This window comes from Vombatus ursinus, unplaced genomic scaffold (assembly GCF_900497805.2).
Source record: "Vombatus ursinus unplaced genomic scaffold, bare-nosed wombat genome assembly UNPS02014801.1, whole genome shotgun sequence".
In the NCBI taxonomy this organism is placed as follows: Eukaryota; Metazoa; Chordata; class Mammalia; order Diprotodontia; family Vombatidae; genus Vombatus; species Vombatus ursinus.
The window spans coordinates 253,451-264,775 of NW_020954579.1; the positions used below are offsets into that span (position 1 = coordinate 253,451).

The 11,325-nt window shown below is 40.4% G+C and overlaps 1 protein-coding gene across 1 annotated transcript in view; it reads left to right on the plus strand.

Annotated features, from left to right (window-relative positions):
• The first annotated feature begins 5,339 nt into the window (after positions 1-5,339).
• The window catches only part of KRT40 (keratin 40), a 7,353-nt gene continuing 1,367 nt past the window's right edge, over positions 5,340-11,325 (plus strand). Inside the window, exons 1-6 of the mRNA XM_027873092.1 lie at positions 5,340-5,822; positions 6,784-6,866; positions 7,392-7,548; positions 8,506-8,667; positions 8,775-8,900; positions 10,888-11,108. Of these exons, the coding sequence (XP_027728893.1) occupies positions 5,376-5,822; positions 6,784-6,866; positions 7,392-7,548; positions 8,506-8,667; positions 8,775-8,900; positions 10,888-11,108 (1,196 nt within the window). The 5' untranslated portion in view covers positions 5,340-5,375. The remainder of the gene's footprint in view (positions 5,823-6,783; positions 6,867-7,391; positions 7,549-8,505; positions 8,668-8,774; positions 8,901-10,887; positions 11,109-11,325) is intronic.

Here is an 11,325-nt window from a genome sequence, read left to right on the forward strand (position 1 = left end):
AACATGACTGAACGACAACAACAAACAACTCTGTGAGATAGGTGCTGTCATTATCCCCATTTTACAGTTGAGGAAACTGAGGCAGACAGAAATTAAATGATTTGTCCAGGGTCACAGAGTTGGTAAGCATCTGAGGCTGGATTTGAATTCAGGTCTTCCTAAGCCCAGGCACAGTGCTCTATCCACTGAGCACCTAGGTGCCTCCAAGGGATAATAATTTTTAAACTAGAAGAGAACTAAGAGGTATCAAATACAAACAAAGTAGTCTGCTATAATGGATATTACAGGGCATAGAGTCGGGAAGACCTGTTTTTGAATCTTGCCTCAAAGACTTATTAGTTCTATCACCTTGGACAAGTCACTTAACCTTTTTTTAACTCAGTTTGGGTATCTGTAAAATGGGACTAGACTTTATAGCCTATCAGATCCTTTCAATCTCTCAATCAATAATCTCACAAATCCCTCATTTTACAGATAAGAAAAATGAAGCCTAGAGAAATTAAGTCATTTTCCAAAGGTCACATAGATCATAAGAGACAAAAAGCAGGATATAAACTCATCTCTTCTGGCTCCAGAACCATTTTTCTTTAAAAATACTGCCAATGTGAATAAAGGATTTTTACAAAACTATCAGAGTCCTACTCAGGGAAACATTTAACCAAGACATAATTGGAAATATGAGTGTTTATCGAGTCAATAAGCATTTAGTAAGTGCTTACTATATGCCAGGCACTGTGCTGAGCTCTGCAAATACAAATAATAAGTAGAAAAACAGTCCCTGACCTCAAGGAGCTTACACCTTCTTAACTTTGCTTTTGCAATTTTAAAATTAAGCACCTGGGTTTTAATCATCTGATTTTTTTTTTTACGTTAAACCTTGCCATTGTTCATTGAGTTATTTGTTTGTTTATTTTTATTCAAAGACATAACTAGGAATTCTTCAGGCCAATTCAGCTGAGATGGTGGAAGAAGACAGTGAACTTGGGTCAGATGCAGTTGCACTGAAAGAGGTGGTGGCCCATGACTTTAGAAATCCAATCATATCCTCTGCCCCCAACACTCCAACAGGACATGGCAAGGGGCAGGTAGCAGGCAGAGTAATGTGATGGTGGAGGAAGGAAGGGCCTTGAGAGAGAGTGCCAAGATGACAGGTCCCTGCAGTGAGTAGGTTCATGAGGAAACAAGGATAGTCAGACTTCATGGTGTGGGATGGTAAAGGACCACTAGTTCCAGGGATAATAGAACAGAGGAAGAATTTCTTTAGATGTTGGTTACCTGAGACAAAGCTCAAGTTACCTTACCCTAGTTACAACTTTGTTTTTTACCCAAAAGATAATGATGGAAATTGTGTGCATGTTTTAATGGATGCAAAATCAAACAGGATCAGCAAAGGTCATGCCACAAGCCTCTTAGTCACTGTGTAGAAGATTTTACGTGACAACTATTAGGTCTCAAATTACAGAATTTCTTTTCCATGGTCAAAATTGCCAGTGCTATGTTTTAATAAAATGGAGCAAAGAGTATTTTAATCCTTTCTTGTTGGTTAAAAAAAATTCCTCTCAGATAAGGAGGAAGAGAATGTAGAAGATTGGATTCCTAATAAAGGGAAATGCGTATAAAATATGACTAGAATTAGATGCTCTCTAAGCGGTCTTCCAACTCTTCAGAGTCTATGATCTCAGGACCCCTCCCTCTACCTAAAAGCAGTCAACAAAGAATTTTCCAGTCTTTGGCATATAGTAAGTATTAAATAAATGCTTCTTTGATTCATTGATTGATTCCTGATCCTATAACAATAAAGAAGGTTCTTACTTGGCACTGATATTTCAATTTTTTTCTGAAGAATGTGCCTAATCCTCAAGGTCAGTAGCAATTACAGTCTTTTTTTTTTTTTTGTGAGGCAATCAAGGTTAAGTGACTTGCCCAGGGTCACACAGCTAGTAAGTGTCATGTGTCTGAGACTGGATTTGAACTCACGTCCTCCTGACTCCAAGGCCAGAGCTCTATCCACTGTGCCACCTAGCTGCTCCAGCAATTACAGTCTTTAAAGGCCCTAGGTGTCCTTATCCCAATTCCCATTTGCATTGACCAGTCTAATTTCCAGAGGACAGGCTACACCTCCTTCTCAGGGGTCTAGGAGTTCCCCCAAAGGGCAGTGATGTTCTTCTCTAACACTATCAGCTTGAGTTCCCATTTCAGGGTGTTCTCCCCTATCAATCTCCAATCTCCAGTATCATTTAAGCAATCTTGTTTTTACATAAGGATATTTACCAAGAAGATGGGGTGGGGGGAAGTACAATGTTTCTCCCCAAAACTCAAGACCATCTTGGTGTCTGTGAGGAGTGGGTTCAAATTTAAAGCAGTTATTACAAAGCATTCATCACATCAGTTTCATTCCCTAAGGGGAAGTTATGCCCTTGCTCATAGGACCTGGCATCTTGGCTGTAAGGACAATACTCTACTGGATTGGAACCCAGTCACTCCTCAGGGCCTTGCTGGTGGACCAGTGTCAGCTATCTACAAACTCCAGCATAAACCCCAGCTCCCGAACCTCTAGAAGCTCACAAGGTTACAGTCTAGTAGAAAAGAATGGACACAACAGGGGCAGAAGCCAGAGCAGAGCCATGTGTTAATGGCTTAATGTCAACCCAAGTTCAGAGAGTAGGCCACTGACTCTAGTTCTCTCTGTTTCTCCACCTGGAAGCTTATAGCAATGCTTGCCTCCTCACTCATAAGCACCATGGTGGGAAGGGGGAGAAGGGGAAGAGACAGAGACAGAGAGAAAGAAGAAGTAAGGGAGAGAGATGGAACAGAGACATAATGACAGAAAGATAGAGAGAGAGAGAGAGAGAGAAACAAAGATGGAGGAAGAGATATGGGGCAGAAACAGAGAAAAATCGATAGAAAGGGAGAAAAAGGAAGAGAGGGGGAAAGAAAGAAATAGAGAGGATGGGAGGGAGAAAGGGTAGAGACAGAGAGAGATTGATAGAGAGGGAGAGAGACAGAGAGAGCTCGACAGAGTGGGGAGAGATAGAGAGAGAAAGGAAAGACAGAAAGAGATGGGAGAGAGAGATGGAGACAGAGAGAAGACAGAGACATAGACAGATAAAGACAAAGAAAATGCGTGTTTGTGTATGAGAGAGAGAGAGAAAGAGAGGCTCATGTTGACCAGTTATTACTTTTTGAATGTGCACCAACTTATAGCACACAATAAAAGAAGGTGCTTACTTGGCACTGGTATTTCAATTTTTTTCTGAAGAATGTGCCTAATCCCCAAGGTCTGCAGCAATTACAGTCTTTTTTTTTGAATGTGCACCAACAAAAAGTGTGTGTGTGTATGTGTGTGTGTGTGTGTGTGTGTGTGTGTGTGTGTTTACCATACAGTAAGCAGACTAGAAACAGTCAGAGAATACCTAAACTCATTCTACAGTGGCAAGCTGAGTCCCTCCATTTTATTTCATCACAAACTTCCAGACCTGGGATCCCCAAGCAAACATGTGGGGCCGCAATAGGCAGAATAATATACAAGCTTAAAAGGTAGAACTTCCACTGGCCATTTCTGTCCCCTTTACACACACTGCACTACACAATGTTTAATCTCATTTTGTTGGTATTCACTGTGGGCCCCAGCCAATGGGGTTCTGTAAATACCAGAAAACAGATTTAGCCATAATGGCCCTGATGGCATTATGGAATGGCTCCACCATACAAAAGCCTGAACCCTACTTGAGTTCAGAAGGGTCTCAAAAAGGAACTCATTTTCTGAGCTGACTCAGAAGCAACTCAACAAATATTAAGTGTCTATTGTGTTCAAAATTCTAGACGGAAAAAAAGACAAAAGTAACACGGCCCCTACCCTGTGCCATAATAAAGAACATCAGAATGAGGCCACATTGTGGTATATAGAGGTGATTCTAACTCAGATGCAGGTTAGACTAAATAGTCTTTGAGGACCCTTCCAATTCTGGCAAGCTTTGATTCAGTGAGACAATGGGAACGTGGAGAATTAAAGCAAATTGCCCAGTTTGGGTAAATCAGCAGACAGAAGCAAAATTCCTGACCATCTGTTTGTGCCATGACCTGTATATAAAGTTACCTGTCAGCAGTCTAGGAGGTAGCCATCAATGATGTAATTTGACCTTCCAGATCAAGCACAGAGTGTGATAGGCCAATCACACAAAGAGATGCTTCCTAAGCCAAACACACCTCAACACACCTCATTCTTTTCACATGTCTGCTCTTTCCTCTAAGGACGGGAGGCTATTAAAAGGATTTCTAATCAAATTAAAATTTATTTTTATAGTTGGTAAGATGGGACGACTCAGCAAAAATGGTAATAATCTGGAAGATTCTTCTGCAAATCTTCATCAACATGCATATTTGACATTGCATTGTCATTTAAGACAGACACAGAAGATTACAAAGTACACGACTATGTCCTCCATCTCCTATTTGTAACAAATTAGAGTCCTTGCTCATTTGTTGACCAAGATTTTTCTCTTCCCCTCTCATTAATCTCTGGAATTCCTTGGGTGATTATTCAAAACAGGCATATCATTCATTCAGTCTTTCAACAAGTATGTGCTAGCATGGTCTAGCAACGCAAAGACAAAAACAAAAGCAAAAATAGTCCCTACCTTCAAGGAGATTATTGAAGGGGGAGGGGAGTGGGTAAGGGGATAGGTACATAGAAAAGTTAATACAGAGTAATATCAAGAGAAGAGGGTACTGCCAACTGAGGGTAAGAAGGATCAGGAAAGGTCTTATGGAGGTGGCACACTGGGCATGAGGGACACTATGTACAAAGACATGGTGATGGGAGATGGAGTGCTATATTGGGAGAACACCAAGTTGGCCAAATTTATCTGGAATATAGAATGCATGAAGGGGAGTAATATGCAAATAAGCCTGGAAAGTTAGACTAGAGCAAGATTGTGAAGGGCCTGAAATACCAAGGTAAATATTTTGTATTTTATCCTAAAAAAAATAATGAATTTTTGCTGCTTTGCTTCCAAAAACTTCCAGTTCAAATCTAAATGCCAATGACAAAGAGACTTCAATATAAAGCATTTTTTTCCACATACTCAGGAGCTCAATTTTATTGTCCTACTGGCACATGGACACTCTGATAGGGCCTATTCAAACAACATGAACTTGACCTTTTTAATGAGGCAAGGAACTCTTCCATTGTAAATACACAACAGACTAATGAAATGTTCTTTTGAAAACTAGTATAAACAGGGCTTAAGCAAACATCCTGCGCATTCTGTCAACAGCCCTGGAGAGGCTATATAAAAATCTCAAAGAGGAAGGAAAGGACCAAGTGTGGGTACCTTGAGTCTAATAGCCGATCCTTGCCCTCCCCTTCTGATATTATGACTTCTGAATGTGTCCCCAAAAGTGATACTCCTGAGTCCTGTTCTGGGGCATCAGACTGTCCCTCTGTTTCAACCTGTTCTACCGAGATTCCCTGCCTCCCCAGTACTGGGGTAACATCGAGATGCCAAACTCCAACCTTCTCCTCCAGATCCTGTCAGCCCACAAGTCGTCTAGCAACTTGCTACATACCCGGGAGCTATAACATCCCTTACTTTGTGGGTAGCTGTGGTTGGTGTGAGGAAGGAGCCTTCAACAGCAATGAGAAGGAGACCATGCAATTCCTGAATGACCGCCTGGCCTGCTATCTGGAGAGGGTCCGAGGCCTGGAACAAGAGAATGCAGCCCTGGAGTACAAAATCCGAGAGCAGTGTGAGCTAGAAGTGCCTCTTGTGTGTCCAGACTACCAGTGTTACTTCAACACAATTGAAAATCTCCAACAAAAGGTTGGTTGGCCAATTCTTCTTCCCCACCCCCTGCCCCCAATCTGTTTGGATTTGTTGATATATAATGGGACTACCTTATTAATGGAGAGAGATGAGGATGGTGAGGAAGAGAATTATAAAAATATTTCCTAAAAGTGAAATCTGGAATGTTATCAGTACATTGTATGGAAGATCAAATGAGATAACATGATAAAGAACTTTTCAAAGCTTGAAAGTACTACATAAATTATACTACTATTATTACTGTTGCCATTGCTACTTAGAATCTTGGACTTGAAGTCAGGAAAACCTGAGTTAATTTTGCCCACCTCAGACACTTAACAAGCTATGTGACCCTTGGCAAATCAATTAACCCCTCTGTGCCTCAGTTTCCTCATCTGTAAAATGAGAGGGTTGGACTTGATAGCCTTTTAAGACTCATTCCTGCTCTAAATCTAGAATTCTATGAACAGAATGTCTTCTTTCTCAGAGGTATAAAATTTATAGTCATGGAAATTATAGAAGAATGTCATTATTTAAATACTTGGATAGTAGAGATATTAATTTTAAAAACCCTTTCTAGAAAGAAAACACCAATGTTTTACCACTGTAGGGTTATTAGCGGCAGTGGGTTTGTATAAATATAGTGAAGTAGTTAAGTAAATGAAATGTTTTCTACTTTCTTAGTTGGTCTACAAATTCTCAGTTCTTTCTTTTTTGAGAAATAGAGAATAAAGTAAATTTAAAAACAGAAATAAAAGTGAAGAGATGTGGTCTCTTAAGTTTTTTTTTCCTTTTATATTTAAGTGATCTTTTTTTTTTTTGGAGGGGAGACTATATACTTCTTAAGAAACACTCAAAGAGCCATCATCCCTCCCCTGCTTCCACACACCCCAACTACTAAATATCTGATGGTTTTTAAAGGAATGGATGTTAGAATTCCTTTCAAATCCTTAATACTGTTTCATCTCCTGTTTTTCAGATCTTGTGTACCAAGGCAGAGAATTCTAGGTTAGCTGTTCAGATTGACAACTTCAAATTGGCAGCGGATGACTTTAGATCAAAGTAAGTCTGGTGGCATGGGATAGGGAAGGGGAACAGGGGGAAATAAGCATTTCTATAACACTTAGTATGGGCCAGGCACTGTGCTAAGTACTTTATAAATATTATTTCATTTGATCTTCACAACAACCCTCCCAGGTAGGGTTATTATTCCCATTTTACAGTTGAGGAAACAGGCAAACAGAAAGGGTTTTTTTATGACTTTGTTAAGTGACTTGCCCAGGGTCATGAAGCTATGAAATGTCTGGGGCTGTCCAGGCCCAGCACTCTATCCACTACACCACCTAGCTGCCTGTATAGGGAACCAGCATGGATAAAGGCCAGCCTTGGAGTCAAGAGAACCTATCCTAGCTCTGACATATTAGTTGTGTATCTATGTACTAAGTTACCCATCCATGATTCTACATTTGGAGTCAGAGGACCTGAATTTTGGTCCTATCTCTGCCCCCTTACCTTTGTGATTTTGAGTAGATCACATCATGAAGAATAAGAACGAAATGAAATTAAGTTTCTCTCTTGTGATTAAAGGTATGAGACTGAACTGTCTCTTCATCAGCTAGTAGAGGCTGACATCAGTGGCCTCCGAAAAATCTTAGATGATTTGACCCTATGCAAATGTGACCTAGAGGCACACGTGGAATCTTTGAAGGAAGATCTGCTCTGTCTCAAGAAAAATCATGATGAAGTAAGGAGGGGGACGGAGGAAGGGAGAGGAGGAGGAGGGGCGGTCCAAGTGGAGTGAGTGGCCAAACTAAAGCCATGGATTTAATGTCACAAAATGTATGGTGAGCACATGCAGAAACTAACTGACCAAGAATAAAATGGGGGAAGCACTTTCAATACCTGGCTGAATTCTGCCATTTCAACACTGTGGCTGTAATGACATGCCCTGTGTAGACACAGAGGGGACATAATGCATGTCTACTTCTCTCTGTAGTAGCTAGCATTTACATATGGCTCTAATATTTGCCAAATGTTTTACAAACATTAGCTCATCTGATCCTCACAATAATCCTGAGAAACAGATACTATTATTATCCCTATTTTATAGATGAGGAAACTGAGGCTCAGAGAGATTTCATGTTTTGTCTACGGTCATTTAAGTGTTGGAGGCAAAATTTGAACCCAGATCCTCCCTGACTTCAAGGCCAGCCTTTACCTTCTGCTCTGGACTTGAAATCAAGAAGACCTAGATTCTAATCCTACTTCAGACAAATTGTAGCTGTGTGGCCCTGAGCAAGCCATGTAACCACTCTGAGTCTCAGTTTTCCTCATCTATAAAATGGGGATAACAACAGTTTCTACCTTTGTCATGCATATCCACTGAGATGATGTTTAGCGAATGCTTTAAAAACTTCCAAGTACTTTATTAATTTGAGTTTTTATTATTATAAAAGAATCATTTTTCTCATCCTATTTGATGGAATTAAGGTAGCAAAATCTGTAATTGTTGCTATTATGTATTGGGAAAGAAAATCACATATATCTGAACCCATGGAAGAGGAAATTGAATGTTGCAATAAGACATGCTGCATGTATAACACAAGCAACTATTTTAATTACAAGTGCTGATATGATGGGGTTGCTGCTAAACCAATGATCTCTGCCTACACAGTCACCTTTCTAACTTCCTTTACTTTAGGAAGTCGATTTATTGAGGGAACAGCTTGGGGACCGACTCAGTGTAGAGCTGGACACTACCCCACCTGTTGATCTGAACAAGGTCCTGGATGACATGAGATGCCAATATGAAGCAGTGGTCACTGACAACCGCAGAGATGTTGAGCAATGGTTCACCCTTCAGGTCAGTACTTGAGGCCAGAAACTAACCAAAGTTTTCAGATCATGCTTTAATATTCATCTCCCTTCTTTACATTTTTTTTTCCCTCTTAAATCATTCTTGTATTTCAGACAGAGGAATTGAATCAGCAACAGTTGACTAGCTCTGAGGAGCTCCAATGTTGCCAGTCGGAGATTCTTGAGCTGAAGAGGACAGCAAATGCTCTGGACATTGAACTCCAGGCACAGCACAGCTTGGTATGGGACATGCAGATATGAATACCCTGCAGAGGGATGAATGAGGCCAATGGAATGGCCTAGGTTGATAAAGGACCTAAATCAATGCAGGCCCTAGCAGCCATATTCCACAACATGCGTGGGTGGTTACTGTACAGAACAGGCATCCAGGCCTGAAATTAGACAGTCATCAAAGGAGCTGAGTAACCCAGTGGTGCTAATTCCCAAACCTGTAGCTTCATTTTGGTGTCAAAGACTGAATTATGGCAGATTGGCAGATTTTACTCTCATCCCTAATGCAATAGTGTCTACTACATGCCAGACACTGTGCTGAGCACTGGGGCACAAAGACAAAAGACATCCCTTCTGTCAAGTAGCTTACAATCTAATAAAAGAGACAGCACGCAAACAACTACATACAAATAAGATACATACAGCATAAATTGGAGATAATCAACAGAGGAAGACACTAGTATTAAGTTGTTGTTCAGTCATGCAACATGCAAACAATATGTACAAACAAGATATATATGGGATAAATTGGAGATAATCAACAGAGGGAAGGCACTAATGTCAAGTTGTTGTTCAGTCCTGTCTGACTCTTTATGACCCCATTTGGGCTTTTCTTGGCAGAGATACTGGAGTAGTTTGCCATTTTCTTCTCCAGCTCATTTTATGGACGAGGTAACTGAGGCAAATAGGGTCAAGCAACTAGCCCTGGGTCACATAAGCAGTAGGCGTCTGAGACAGGATTTGATCTCATGAGGATGTCTTTCTGACTTGTCTAGAGGCCCAGCACTCTATGCACTAGGGGGCCACCTAGAGGCTCCCACTAGTATTAAGAGGAATATGCCAAGACTTCTTGTAGAAGGTGGAACTTGAACAGAGATTGAAGGAAGTCGGGAAAAGTTCAGAACTGGAGATGAGGAGGAGAAGCCTTCCAGAGATGGGACATCATCAGTGAATTTCTAAAACTTTTTCATTTTACTAGATTTTAAGTTCCATGAGAGTAGAAATCGTGTCTTTCCTAAACTTTGTATCTTCCTCAGAATCTGGCACAGAGTTCTGCATAAAGTAAGTGCTTTGTTCATTCATTCGAGAAACATTGATCAAGGACTTAAAGTATTCTAGACTCTAGGAAAAATACAAATTATAAACAAGGCAAGGACTTTATCCTTGTCAAGTTTAGAAATATTTGTTCAATTATTAGATTGAATTTGAATCTTGAAACTCTATAAGTTTTCCCAGGAACCTTATGTATCATACCACTACTTAAATTTGGCCTCTCTCACAAAGAAGAAAAAGAAGAAACAGGAGTGCCATGTAATTTAAAAAAAAAAAAGAAGATAGTATTTATGCCTTCCTCCCAAAGAATAGAGTACTAGGCAGTACTGACCATGGAGTCAGGAAGATCTAAGTTTGAATTCTATCTCTGACACTCATCAGATATATAATCCATGGGGAAAGTGCCACCTCTCTGAGGCTCAGTTTCTTCATCTGTAAAAATGTGTTACCTCACAGGATTATTAGAGACTTAAATGAGATAAGGCATGTAAACTGCTATGCAAACTTTAAAATGTTGTATAAGTGTCAGTTAATATTAAGTAACAAAACCTCTCAGGTTTCAAAAATACTATGGAACATAAAGATTATTGAATCAATGAATGGATGAATGAATGAATGAATAAAAAGGGCATTTATTAAGCATCTGCTTTGTGCACAACACTGTACTAAGTGTTAGGTATATAACTACAAAGAGAAAAGTAAAACAGTTGCTGCTCTCAAAGAGCTCATGTTTATAAAGGGGGAGACAACATATATTGAAGGTTTCCATTACAAATCTACAAGGCCAGCATCATAGAACCAGAAGGTCCCTTAGTGTTCATCTAGTTCAATCGCTGTATTTTACAGAAAAGGAAACTGAAGTCCAAAGAGGGGAGGTGATCCCAGGACATATGGCCCTTCAGCTGACTAGCTCTCTTTTTCTACCCCTTCTTTGCCCTTACAGATAGAATCTCTGGAATGCACCAAGGAAGAAACAGAGACACAATACAGCACTCAGTTGGCCCAGATGCAGTGCCTGATTGATAATGTGGAGTCCCAGTTGGCTGACATACGCTGTGATCTGGAGCGGCAGAACCAAGAATATCAGGTCCTCTTAGACATGAAGGCGCTGCTTGAGTGTGAGATCACCACCTACCGGAGCCTGCTGGAGAGTGAAGACTGCAAGTAGGTGTAATCAGATCAGCGGAATGCCAGGCTCTGAATAATAACCATAGGATTGAAAGACATGAATCCTGCCAAAGGAGCCTTGTTCTCAGATTGTCCATGGGGAGAAACCTCCTGGCTGTCTCATAGGACATCTACCTATAGATACAGAGATAGATAGATAGACGGACAGATAGATAGATAGATAGATAGATAGATAGATAGATAGATAGATAGA